Here is a 14031-nt window from a genome sequence, read left to right as displayed (position 1 = left end):
GGTTTCATAAATTACTCTTTTGAAAGCGGAAACCCTCCCAAATTTGGTTTAGGTTATGAAAATAAAGTTGCTGCAAAGCTGAAATATTGATCATTTAATGAACACAGGTCAGATTTTGGCAAGACAAACGTTTTGTCGCATTGTCATATAATGCACCCAATCCTACTTTACATCCTCACCTGTGCTCAGTAAATGATCGGTTAATTAATGGGTGTGTCTAAAAAGAAACCCAGCACCCGAGACCTTCAGTTGAACTGCAACATGTCAAAAATCCACCCTGCGACCAAATCCTTGATTATCAAGAAGCTGAAGAACAGATCCACTGCAGAGGTGGCTGGCATCTTTGATGTGTCTCAGCATCAAGAAACAAAGAATTAAAAAATGATTTTAAGAGACTAGAGATGTTTTTGACAAGCCCAGGTCCGGAAGACCCCGCAAGACAACTGCTCAGGAGGAACATTTGTTGGTTAGAAAATCCAAAGCCAGCCTCTGTTCCACTGCAGCAGAGCTCCAATAGGCCTGGTCACCTCAAGTCCCTTTGTCAATTAGAACAGTTTGTATGATTTTGTCTCGAAATGGCCTCCATGGTTGAATCGGTGCCCAGAAGCCAGCACTAAACAAAAGGCAATTAAAAAAAACGTGTTTCATTTGCCAAGTCCCACAGCCTGCTAAACAGATGGACGCTGGAAAAGTGGCTGAAGGTGGATTTCTCTGATGAATCTTCAATTGAATTACACCCCAGCCACCGCAAATACTGCAGGAGACCTACTGGAGCCCGTATGGATCCAGAAAATAGTTAAATTTGGTGGTGGAAAGATCATGATCTGGGGTTACATTCAGTATTGGGGTGTGCAAAACATTTGCAAGGAGGAAGGCATTATCAATAGCCTAAAATATCAAGAAGTATTAGCTACCTCTTACATTCCCAATCATAAAAGGGGTCAAATTCTGCAGCAGGATGGTGCTCCATCTCATACATCCTTCTCTACAACAAAGTTCCTCCTGGCAAAGAAGATCAAGGTGCTCAAAGACTGGCCAGCCCAGTCACCAGATATGAACATCATTGAGCATGTTTGGGGTAGGATGAAAGAGGAAGCTTGGAAGACAAAACCAAAGAATCTAGATGAACTCTGGGAGGCATGTAAGACTGCTTTCTTTGCTATTCCTGATGACTTCATCAATAAATTGTATGAATCATTGCTGAACCGCATGGATGCAGTCCTTCAAGCTCATGGAAGTCACACAAAATATTAAATATGGCTCTAATAGCACCACAACTTCATTCACCAATGTTATGCAACATATCGTTGTATTAGAAGTTAATTATTTGTTTGAATTTCACATTACTTTCTGTGTTCATTAAAGGAGTTGTCCGACAAACTCAAAAATTTTTGGTAAGCTAATCTGTGCTGTATTGTCATATAAAACACCCCTACATTGTTATTTTTTGTTTTCTAACTTGTGTTCCTCTTGAATTATCCCTTTATTCTCTGCAGCTCTTTGTTTACATTCAGCTCCAGCAAACTGACCACTTCCTGTGCTAAACCTCCCAGTCAGAGCTGGCACCGCCCGGCCTCAGTGTCCAGCCTGGTTTCAGTGTCCAGCCCCACCCTCTGCCCGCCCCCTGCACACACATTCCCTGTCAGTATTCTGCCCCAGCACCTGACCTGTTATCACTACAGCAATGGAAATAACAGCCCCACATCGGGCTCTGCACGCCCACACACACATCGGGCTCTGCACGCCCACACACACATCGGGCTCTGCACCCCCACACACACATAGGGCTCTGCACTGTACATTCACATAGGGCTCTGCACTGTACATTCACATAGGGCTCTGCACTGTACATTCACATAGGGCTCTGCACCGCACATACACATAGGGTTCTGCACCGCACACACACATAGGGCTCTGCACCGCACACACACATAGGGCTCTGCACCGCACACACACATAGGGCTCTGCACCGCACACACACATAGGGCTCTGCACCGCACACACGCATAGGGCTCTGCACCGCACACACGCATCGGGCTCTGCACCGCACACACGCATCGGGCTCTGCACCGCACACACACGCATCGGGCTCTGCACCGCACACACACGCATAGGGCTCTGCACCGCACACACGCATCGGGCTTTGCACCGCACACACACATCGGGCTCTGCACCGCACACACACGCATCGGGCTCTGCACCGCACACACACGCATCGGGCTCTGCACCGCACACACACACGCATCGGGCTCTGCACCGCACACACACACGCATCGGGCTCTGCACCGCACACACACACGCATCGGGCTCTGCACCGCACACACACACGCATCGGGCTCTGCACCGCACACACACACGCATCGGGCTCTGCACCGCACACACACACGCATCGGGCTCTGCACCGCACACACACACGCATCGGGCTCTGCACCGCACACACACACGCATCGGGCTCTGCACCGCACACACACACGCATCGGGCTCTGCACCGCACACACACACGCATCGGGCTCTGCACCGCACACACACACGCATCGGGCTCTGCACCGCACACACACACGCATCGGGCTCTGCACCGCACACACACACGCATCGGGCTCTGCACCGCACACACACACGCATCGGGCTCTGCACCGCACACACACACGCATCGGGCTCTGCACCGCACACACACACGCATCGGGCTCTGCACCGCACACACACACGCATCGGGCTCTGCACCGCACACACACACGCATCGGGCTCTGCAACCCTCCCAAATACCCCCACACACACACACAAACGGCGCTCTGTATCGACCCCCTCCCCCATCGTTCTGCACCGACACCCCCCCCTACCCCCACCCCCATAGGGAACACATGTAGGGAGTACATACTTACCCCTCCTTGTTCCCCGCCGCTCCTGCACGTTCATCCGCTGTCTGGTCAGAACATATCAGCACAGTAGTGACGTCACCGCTGTCCTGAACTGTCAGACACAGACAGCGGGACAGTGATGCGAAGCAGCGCTCCCTCTCATCAGTGCTTTCAAATGTATTGGCATCACAGATGCTGCTGATACATTTGAATGTGTGATCCTGAGCAGGGGGGCCCGGTGCTGGCGGTGACATCGTAGGCAGCCACAGGCAGGCTCCTCCCCTCAGCACACGGGTTCCACAGCAGTGCCGGGGAAGGTTGCGGGGAGAGTACGGGTGCGGGGGAATGTGTGTTGGGGTGCAGGGAAGGGGGGCGGGGACTCACGCACTGTACAGCCCAGCAGGGCGGCAACATGCTGTTCACAGATTTGCATGTCAACATGGTCCTGCCCATGTTGACATGAAATGACCGGAAGCAGCAAAATCGCGGCAGGAGCGGTCACATGACCACTCTGAGCCGGGGGAGAGGGGGTGACAGCAGGGCAGGTAAGTGGTCTCTATCTACTTACCTGCCCCAATGTAGCCCAATAGGGAAATAATAAAAAAAAGTCAAAATAAGCCGGATAACCCCTTTAAATGATCAATATTTCAGCTTTGCAGCAACTTTATTTTCATAACCTAAACCAAATTGGGAGGGTTTCCACTTTCAAAGAGTGATTTTATAAAACCAATGGATGAATTTAAAGTCAGGTTATAAGCTTTTATTTACATAACATGGATAAGAGACAGAACTTCTGTCAGGGACTGTAGATTTGCTGTAATATTCTTTATGGTTTGGATATGGAGCACACAGACTGGACCTCTACTAACATGCTTTTTGCCAGATATTATTCTGGTTACTGATACAAAGCCTTTCTAATAACCAGTATCTTTGGTGTCAGGTTTAGATACGCCCATCTATTCATATTGTATGGGACGTTCTATTCACATTGTTATGAGATCTATACCTTACTGTCCTGGGCAGTGTAGGATTTCCATCCAAACTTGCATATCACATCTCATTACCTGCACCACTGTGCACTGGGAATCGTCTGTCGTCTGTACACCGCACAGTCTAGTTTGTGAGAAGAACTTTGCATTCATTGACTGTCTTTTCAGAATCAGGACAGTGCCTCAGACAATCATATAAGTAAGGACAGCCTGAAGGACGCCTTGGAAAGGTTTGATGACAGCAGGACGCCATCACCATCATCCAAGAGCTCCATCAAGTCATCTTCTCACACAGCGGTGTCTGATCCATCATGTAAGTATGAGAAGCCATAGATTAGGGAACCTGTCAGGTGCAATATGCACCCAGAATCACGAGCAGTTCTGGGTGCATAGTGCTAATCCCTGCCTAAAGGTACCGTCACACATAATGAGATCGCTGCTGAGTCACGGTTTCTGTGACGCAGTAGCGATCCCGTTAGCGATCTCGTTATGTGTGACATCTACCAGCGATCAGGCCCCTGCTGTGAGATTTCTAGTCGTTGCCAAATGGTCCAGGCCATTATCTTCAAAGGTGATGTCCTGCTGGGCAGGACACATCGCTGTGTTTGACACTGTGTGACAGGGTCACAGAGACTGCTGAGATCGTTATACAGGTCGCTACTGTGACCAGTATTGTTTCTGCATCGTTGGTAAGGTCTGACTGTGTGACATCTCACCTACGACCTCCCAGCGACTTACCAGCGATCCCTATCAGGTTGCATCGTTTTCGGGATCGCTGGTAAGTCGTTGTGTGTGACTGGCCCTTAACCGTCCCTGTATCTAGTAGCATAAATAAAGAGATCTTTAGAAAAAGTATTTCTAAAGATCCTCTGATATACTAATGAGCCCAGGAAGTAGTCACAAGGGCATTAGTTCCTGCGCTCATTCCACCCTCTTAGCATGTTTGCAATGGGGCATGCTATTCAATGCCCACTGCTTAGCATCATCATCAGCACTGATGCGCATACCTGTGTCCTTTTCATCGCCTCAGAACGCCGGGCTTAGGGTCAGTGTGCATAATTGGAAGTCACTGCACCTCCGGTCGTGCGCACTAGGAAGTTGAGTATATTCGTCCCAGCTTCGGAGAGCTCTAGTGCGCATGACCGGAAGTGCTGGTGACTTCCGATCATGCACACTGACCCTTAGCCCGGCGTTCTGAGGCGGTGCAACGGACACAGGTACGTGTGTCATTGCCGATTATGACACTGGGCAATGAATAGCATGTTAGTATGCCCCTGTGAATGTGCTAACATGCTAAGAGGGCAGAATGAGTGCAGGAGCGAACGCCCTTGTGTCTAGTCACTGGCCTCATTCACATGTCATAAATCTTTAGAAATACATAAAGAGATCTTTAGAAAAAGTATGTTACTAGATACAGGGACGGTTAGGCAGGGATTAGAAATATGTATACAGAACGGCACCTGATTCTGGGTGCATATTGAAACTCACAGTTCACTTTAAGAAGTACTTCTGTATTCATTCTCTAGACTGAGTAGGCAATGTTGTATTGCATCTTATGAATGTTCTGTCCTGCTTCTTATGTGCATATCTCTAGCTACACCTACCAAGATTCACACAGATACCAGTACTCCTCCGCGACAAGCTCTATCAGGCATGGACAAGAGGCGCTCCTCCATCAGCAGCCAGGTAAGACGTCTCAGCCAGGGACCAGAATGATACAATAACCTAATAATCCTATGTCATATATATACGTGCTTATTAACTTGATTGATTTGTCCTTTTAGTCAATAAGCTCGCAGTCTCTTAACCAGTCCCTGTCACAGCCAGTACAGAAGCAGCCGGCTCCTGCCATTCACCTGCAGACGGGGATCAGTCAGGTGAGCCGGAGTGTTCGCTGACATTTTCTGTATGTCTCTTGGGTAGATGCTTTTACCGACTGACATTTTCTGTTTTTTCTTTTTACAACCCTGAAATGTCATATTCGTGTTGTGTTTATTTTGGAAGGCTTTGAGCTGTTGCCATTTTCTTAATGATTTTCAGCCCATATTTCAGTTTACGGCACAGTTTGGAGCCATGAAGCACTTAAAGGATCAGCTGGAGCAAAGGACGCGCATTATAGAAGAGAACATCCACCGGCAGCAGGAGGAATTGCGGAAGATTCAGGAGCAGCTGCAGATGGTCCACGGTCAGGGTTTCCAGGTATCAACATGTGGCCCCTATACTTTGTATATACCTCATTTACGTGTGCATTGCAAATCTTTTTCCCATCGTAACTATAAGATTCTGTGCCATATGTCATGCTATAACAGCCGTCTATACACCCAAATACTCCACTTAGCCTATAGTAATAGAGACTGGAATGTGTCAAGGTTTGTTTTTGGAATAGCCTAGTAGTTACCCACTCCAGCCACTATTTCTGCAGAGTAAGTGTTGAATCTTGTTCAGACTGAGCAGAATAATGAAAAGGAGAAGTTTGTGCCTTTTGTAATTAAAATGCATGATAAACGTACAAATAACACTCACCCGCCACTTCAGACTTACACCAAATTTACTCTCCAAATGCACTTTCCATACAATGTGAGAAAAGCACATTACAAAGGTTTGCTGCTCTCATACAGTTGTGCCCATCCTTAACCCTTTCGCACCAGACCTTGTTTTTGCCTTCGTGACCGGGCCAATTTTTTAATTTCTGACCAGTGTCACTTTGACAGGTTATAACTCTGGAACGCTTCAACGTATCCCGGTGATTCTGACATTGTTTTTTCGTGACATGTTGTACTTCGAGAGAGTGTACAGTTAAGATGATATCTTTTGCATTTATTTGTGAAAATATCGGAAATTTGGCGAAAATTTTGAAACTTTCCATTTTTATGCCGTTAAACCAGTAAGTTATTTACATAAAATAGTTATTAAGTGACATTTACCACATGTCTACGTTACATCCGCACAATTTTTGAAACATTACTTTTTTTTTGTTAGGAAGTTAAAAGGTTTCAAAGTTTTTTAGCAATTTCTCATTTTTCCAACAAAATTTGCAAAATAATTTTATTTGAAGTGACTTTGAGAGGCCTAGGTCACAGAAAATACCCCAAAGTGACACCATTCTAAAAACTGTACCCCTCATACTGCTCAAAACCACATCCAAGAAGTTTATTAACCCTTTAGGTGCTTCACAGGAACCAAAGCCAAAGGAAAAAATGAATTTTTTTTTTCTCTTTTGCACAAAAATGTTACTTAACCCCTTAACGACCGCGGGCAGTAAAATTACGTCCTAAATGACATAATGTTACTGCCCGCGGTCTGCCGGCGGCAGCATGCCGCGATCGGCACACATCTCAGCTGATTTTCACAGCTGAGATGTGTGCCTGCTAGGCACGAGCAGAATCGTTATCTGCTCGTGCCGATTAACCCCTTATTTGGCGCTGTCAATATGTGACAGCGCCATTATAAGCGCGATCGGGGTAATGTTTTACTTACCGCCCGATACTGGAAGTCACGTGACGCGATCACGTGACTCCCGATAGTTGTCATGGTAGCACAGGGTCATGTGATGACTCCTGTACTACACCTGACTTGGTTTCACTTTCGCTGTGCCAGCCGCACAGCAAAAGAGAAAGACAGCGTATCTGCTGTTTACAGCCGTGTAGCTGTGATCAGCAGATACTGCAGAGCGATAGGAATGCTGATCGCAATAGCCCCCTAGGGGGACTAGTACAATAAAAAAAAAAAGTTAAAAAAAAGTTTTAAAATTAAAAAAAAAAAACAAAAAAACCTAAAAGTTCAAATCACCCCCCATTCGCCCCATTGAAAATTAAAGGGTTAAAAAAAATAAAAAATATACACACATTTGGTATCGCCGCGTTCAGAAACGCCCGATCTATCAAAATATAAAATCAATTAATCTGATCAGTATACGGCGTAGCAGCAAAAAAATTCCAAACGCCAAAACGATGTTTTTTTGTCGCCACAACTTTTGCGCAAAATGCAATAAGAGGCGATCAAAACGTAGCATCTGCGCAAAAATGGTACCGTTAAAAACGTCAGCTCGAGACGCAAAAAATAAGCCTTCATTGAACCATAGATCCCGAAAAATGAGAACGCTACGGGTCACGGAATATGGCGTAAACCGTGCGCCACTTTTTTCGGAAAAACTTCCGATTTTTTTTTAACCTCTTATATAAAAGTAAACCTATACATGTTGGGTGTCTACGAACTCGCACTGACCTGAGGCATCATACCCACACATCAGTTTTACCAGATAGTGAACACAGTGAATAAAATATCTCAAAAACCATAGTGCTATCGCACTTTTTTTGCAATTTTTCTGCATTTGGAATTTTTTTGCCGTTTTCTAGTACACTATATGGTAAAACTGATGGTTTCATTTAAAAGTACAGCTCGTTCCGCAAAAAATGAGCCCTTACATGACCATATTGACTGAAAAATAAAAAAGTTACGTCTCTCAGAAAAAGAATGGCGGAAAAAAAAAACGGAAAGCGAAAAATCGGCCGGTCGTGAAGGGGTTAAGCCTCAAATTTAGCATTTTTACAAGGATAACAGGAGAAAAAATGCACCATACAATTTAATGTGCAATTTCTCCTGAGTATGCCAATACCTCATATGTGGTGGAAATCAATTGTTTGAGCACATGGCAGGGCTCGGAAGGGAAGGAGCGCCATTTGAATTTTTGAAAGCAAAATTGGCTGGAATCATTAGCGGACACCATACGCGTTTAGAGAGACCCTGAGGTACCTAAACAATGGAGCTCCCCCACAACGGACCCCATTTTGGAAACTAGACCCCTCAAGGAATTTATCTAGATGTTTGGTGACCACCTTGAACCTCCGGGGGCTTCACAGAAGTTTATAACATTAAGCCATGAAAATAAAAAAAAATAAATACATTTTTACCACAAAATTGTTACTTCAACCAGGTAGTTTTTTTCACAAGGGTAACAGGGAAAAATTGCAGCATACAATTTATTATGCAATTTCTCCTGAGTACACAGATACCTTATATGTGGGGATATTTTACTATTTGAGCGCACAGCTCAGAAGGGAAGGAAGGAGCGCCATTTAAATTTTAGAGTGCACAATTGTCTGTAATAGATTAGCGGACGTCATATTGTGTTTGGAAAGCCATCCATGTGAGGTCTTGTTTTTTGCGGGACGAGTTGACGTTTTTCGTTTTTATTGGTACCATTTTCTGGCACATAACAACATTTTTGGATCTTTTATTCTTCTTATTTTTGGTAGGTAGAATTAGCATGAAACAGCAATTCAGGAATTGTTTTTTGCAATTTTTTTTTTTTTAAGCCATTTGCTATTAGGTAAAAGTAACAAGACAGGTTTATTCTTCAGGTCAGTACATTTATATATTTTTCATGTTTTATGTTTTGCCGCTTTTACCCAATATAAACAATTTTTTAGAAATATTTTCTTTAGATTGCTATATTCTCAGAGCTATAACTTTTTTATTTTTCTGCTGATTAAGCTATCTGGCGGCTCGTTTTTTGTGGAACAAGATATAGTTTTCAATAATACAATTTTTGTTTATGTTCCACTTTTTAGTTCCGTTTTATTCCACTTTTTTTCTGCAGTATGATGAAAAATCAATTTTTTTTATGCTTTTTTTTTTGTTTTTAACTGTTCTCTGAACGGGTTAGTGTCACAGGTTTATAAATCAGGTCGGGCTGGACGCAGTGATACCATATAGGTGCACTTTATTTTGTTTATTTTTTGTTTTTATATCAATAAACATATTTTTGGGTATAATTTTTTTTTTTTCTTTTTTTTTTACATTTTGCAAGTTTTTTTTTGTTTTTTTTACTTTTTTTTTTTTTTTTTTTAGCTTTGTCCCTATATGAGACTTACTATTCCTAGTCTGATCGCTGGTATAATGCATTGCCATGCAGCAGCAGCACAGCTATGCATTATACTGTCAGGCTTCAGATCACTTATCAGACCCGGCTGCAGGCTGAGTCTGACAGGCCACCGTACATGACAGACCAGAAGGTCATCCTGTGACCTGTTGCCATGACAACCCTCAGGTCCTCTATGTTCGTGACACACGAGACCCAGGAGGTAAGAGAAACAGCTCTCTGTACCTCTGAAACCTCTATGTGCTGTGATCGCAAAGGGCTAACATCACCAAGACCTGATCCAATCATATCCCGGTGATGTCTCCGGGCAGAACTACAGTTCTGCACCGGATCCCGGTGATGGCAGCATGCAGGAGGTCGTGATCCCCTCCTGACAGCAGACCGTTGATAAACGTCGGCTCTGCACAAAGCCCAGCAGAAGCGGATGTTTGTATACCGTCGGCCATCTTAAAGCGGTTAAAGGGAAGCTTGGACAAGAGTTAGGGTCATGCTGGGGGCTCGGACCTGGCTACCATTAAGCCTATCTCCAAGATAAGGAACAGCGCAGAGTTGCAAGTCTGAGGGCTCCTGTCCTGACATGGATGTACTTGTGTTTTTTTAATGTGACGGATTGCTGATTTTTTTATATATACACACACATGTTTTATTAGATCAAATCTGTCTTACTCTATTTTTCATTAAATTTTGCTTCTTATATTCCATCCTCCTTGTTTTGAAGATGTTTCTTCAGCAACCCACCCCTGGTTTAAACTTTGGACAAGTGCAGGTTTCATCTGGAAATAACTCCAACATGCAGCAGCTCCCGCAGCTGACCATGCAGGGCCAAGTGGTGCAGACTAACCAGCTGCAGGGGGGTATGAACACCGGCCACATGGGCGCTCCGCACATGCTCCAATCGCAGTCCATACAAAACAGCAGCCAGGTACAAAGACTACTCACCGAAGGGATCGGAGGAATGTTTTGTGTTCCGTATTTTAAACTGACCTTCTCCTTCCACAGGGCCAGCAAAACATACATGGAGGACATTCACAGCAGACATCGATGTCCAGCCAGCCACCACTGTACAACACCATGGTCATCTCTCAGCCCTCCTCTGCCAATATGGTGCAGATGTCATCTAACATACAGCAGAACAACCAGGGAGCGGTTACCACATTTCCTCAAGACCGACAGATCAGGCGAGTAATATAAAAAGGCGGCACAAGTAATAAATAAAACCATTATCACTTGTCTGTAAATAGAAAAGCAAACGAAAACCTTGCACAAAAAAAGCATGGATGTTTTTATAGACTTTAAGGGATTCCCTGTATTGTGTAGGGCTGTAGTCTTGAGATTTCATTACTGTAAATATAGAATTTACATATAACCTAAATTTATTACAGGTTTTCACAAGCGCAACAGATAGTAACCAAACTAGTGACGACACCAGTGGCTTGTGGGGCAGTCATGGTTCCTAGCACAATGTTCATGGGTCCGGTTGTAACTGCATATCCAACGTTCGCCACACAGCAGCAACAGCCGCAGACCATATCCATTACCCAGCAGCAACAGAGCCAGCAAGAGCAACCGCAGCAGATGCAGTCTGTGCAGCAACAGCAGGCACAATTAGGCCAGCAGACGCAGCAGTTCTTACAGGTAATCCCAGGTGGCCAAGGTCGTACTGTGAGTTCTATTGTCTGATGTAATACCAAGTTTGTGTTTAGAGGGTGGTGTTTTAGGAACTTTATAGGGCCTTTGTCAGCACTGAATGATTGATCAAATCAAGTATAGTTGCTTGGTGTACCATGGCAGGGGCCAAACATTTACAGCACCTTGAAAAGTGTTCATACCCCATCAGCTTTTCTACATTTTTTTATGTTGCACCCGCAAACTTAAATGTATTTTATTTGGATTTTTTGTAATATACGAACACAAAGTAGCAAGTATGTGTGAAGTATAAAGGAAATGATACATGGTCCTCTAAATATTTTAAACACATAAATATGAAAATTGTGACGTGTATTTGTATTCACTTCCCCTGAATCAATACTTTGTAGGACCACCTTTCGCTTCTATTACTGCTACAAGTTTTTTGGGTAATATCTCTACCAGCTTTGCACATCTAAAGGTTGACAGGTTTGTGCATTCTCCTTAAAATAGCTTTAGTTTAGTGATAGTGATTAGAGAGCGTCTGTGAACAGCAATTGTTAGGTCTTGCTGCAGATTTTCAATTTGATTTAGGTCTGGATTTGACTGGGCCATTCACACACACATGAATATGCTCTGATCTAAACCATTCTATTGTAGATCTGGCAGTATGTTTAGGGTTGTTGTCCTGTTGGAAGGTAAACCTACACTTCAGTCTCAAGTTTTTTGCAGCCTCTAACAGGTTTTTCTCCAGAATTGCGCTGTATTTGGCTCTTTACACCTCCCCATCAACTCTGTTCCTGCTGAAGAAACGCCTCCCAACACCATGATACTGCCACCACCATGTGTGACTGTGGGGATGGTGTTTTTAGAGTGATGTGCAGTGTTAGTTTTTCTCAACACAGTAATTTGCATTTAGCTCAAAAAGTTCTGCTCTGGTCTCATCTGACCAGAGCTGCTTCTTCCACATGCTGGCTGTGTCCCCTACAAGGCTTTCTGCAAACGGAACGTCTTATGGCTTGCTTTCAAGAAAATGTCTTTCTTCCTACCACTCTTCCATAAAAGACAGATTTGTGGAGTATATAACTAGAGTTGTCCTGTGGACAGATTCTCAAACCTGAGCTGTGGATCTCCGCGGCCTCTCCAGAGTGACCTTGGCTTCTTAATTAAATAGTGCTCTCCTTGCTTGGGATGTCAGTTTATGTGGATGACCATGTCTTTATAGGTTTTCAGTTGGGCCATACTCCTTCCATTTTTTGATGATGAATTGAACAGTGCTCTGTGAGAGGTTTATAACATGAAATACTTTTATATAACCTAACCCTTCTGTACTCGTCTCCTGGTGTGTTCCTTTGGTTTCATGATGCTGTTTGATCGCAAACAAATCTCTGAGGACTTTACAGAACAGTTGTAGTTAGGCTTCCTTCACATATCCATTTCAAACAAACACACATGTTGCACGGTCCATTTTGGTCAACCGTGTTTTTTCCAGTATGGTTAAAGGAAGAATGAAATTACAAAAGTTTCCCAATATTTTGCAATATTAAACACAATGCTATCTGCATACTGTACATGGTTCTCATGGATCCATTGACTTGTATGGTTCCGTGTGTCCGTGCTGCCAGTTAAAAACAGACATGGATCCTACAAATGTGTGGTACACACAGTACTTGTGAAGACACAGAGGTGTGGAAATCTCCATAGATTTTCATTAGTATGCTTGTGATTGTGTCACCAGTATGTGTGAAAACAGACACCACATGTACGGGAAATACGGACGTGTGAAGTGCACCTTATACCATGTTTTTGCAAAAATAAGACAGTCTTGTTTTTTTGCCCCCCAAAAAAGCACTAGGGCTTATTTTTGGAGGAGGTCTTATTCTTGGGGAAACATGGTTGGGGGGTAAGTTTACCCCCCAAAAAAGCAGACGCCCCTCCCCTTCCCAGCAGGCTCATACTTACCAGACTCGGACGTCTGCGTGGCTCCCAGGTCCTCCCTATAATCTCCGGTGGGTGCTGCACGCCGTCCTCCCCTGCTTCTGGCCGACACACTCACACACAACAGATCGCAGATCACACACACACACACACACACACACACACACACACACACACACACACACACACACACACACACACACACACACACACACACACACACACACACCACATCACATCACATCACATCCAGCATTAAAGCATGATGAGAGGAAGTTACGTGTGTCCGCAGGTCCTGTAAGCTAGCATTGCGGCAGGTCCTTGCGCTCCACCGCACAGCCTCTCAGGATTCTGCCGGCGAGAAAAAAAAATCTGTGTCGCTGGATGTGGTGAGTATGTGTGTGATCTGATGTGTGTGTGATTCGATGTTTATCTGTGCTATCCGATGTTTGTGTGCGATCTGATTATGTGTGCGCGTTCTGATTATGTGTGCGCAATCTGATATTTATGTGTGCGCGATCTGATATTTATGTGTGCGCGATCTGATGTTTGTGTGTGTGTGAGATCACTGCAGGTCCTCTGCTCGGCATCTGAGGAGTATGATTACGGGGTACTCGCTGTCTATAATGAAGTGTCCTGCAGTATCTTTAACTTTTTTAATTGTATGGACCCTTCATTATTGATCCTCGACTAGGGCTTATTTTTGGGGGAGGGCTTATATTTAAGCCTTGCTTCGAAAATG

The 14031-nt window shown here is 44.5% G+C and overlaps 1 protein-coding gene across 2 annotated transcripts in view; it reads left to right on the top strand.

Annotated features, from left to right (window-relative positions):
- CLOCK (clock circadian regulator) overlaps positions 1 to 14031 on the top strand; it is an 81608-nt gene that overhangs the window by 60610 nt on the left and 6967 nt on the right. The window contains exons 14-20 of one of the 2 annotated variants that reach the window (XM_075347051.1): positions 4013 to 4157; positions 5439 to 5530; positions 5629 to 5721; positions 5885 to 6043; positions 10444 to 10647; positions 10725 to 10903; positions 11108 to 11360. In XM_075347051.1, the coding sequence (XP_075203166.1) occupies positions 4013 to 4157; positions 5439 to 5530; positions 5629 to 5721; positions 5885 to 6043; positions 10444 to 10647; positions 10725 to 10903; positions 11108 to 11360 (1125 nt within the window). The remainder of the gene's footprint in view (positions 1 to 4012; positions 4158 to 5438; positions 5531 to 5628; positions 5722 to 5884; positions 6044 to 10443; positions 10648 to 10724; positions 10904 to 11107; positions 11361 to 14031) is intronic. The other variant, XM_075347050.1, reaches the window with a different exon arrangement.

Source organism: Anomaloglossus baeobatrachus, chromosome 1 (assembly GCF_048569485.1).
Source record: "Anomaloglossus baeobatrachus isolate aAnoBae1 chromosome 1, aAnoBae1.hap1, whole genome shotgun sequence".
In the NCBI taxonomy this organism is placed as follows: Eukaryota; Metazoa; Chordata; class Amphibia; order Anura; family Aromobatidae; genus Anomaloglossus; species Anomaloglossus baeobatrachus.
Note: the sequence above shows the minus strand (reverse complement) of the source record. Positions and strands in the feature narration are given on the sequence as shown.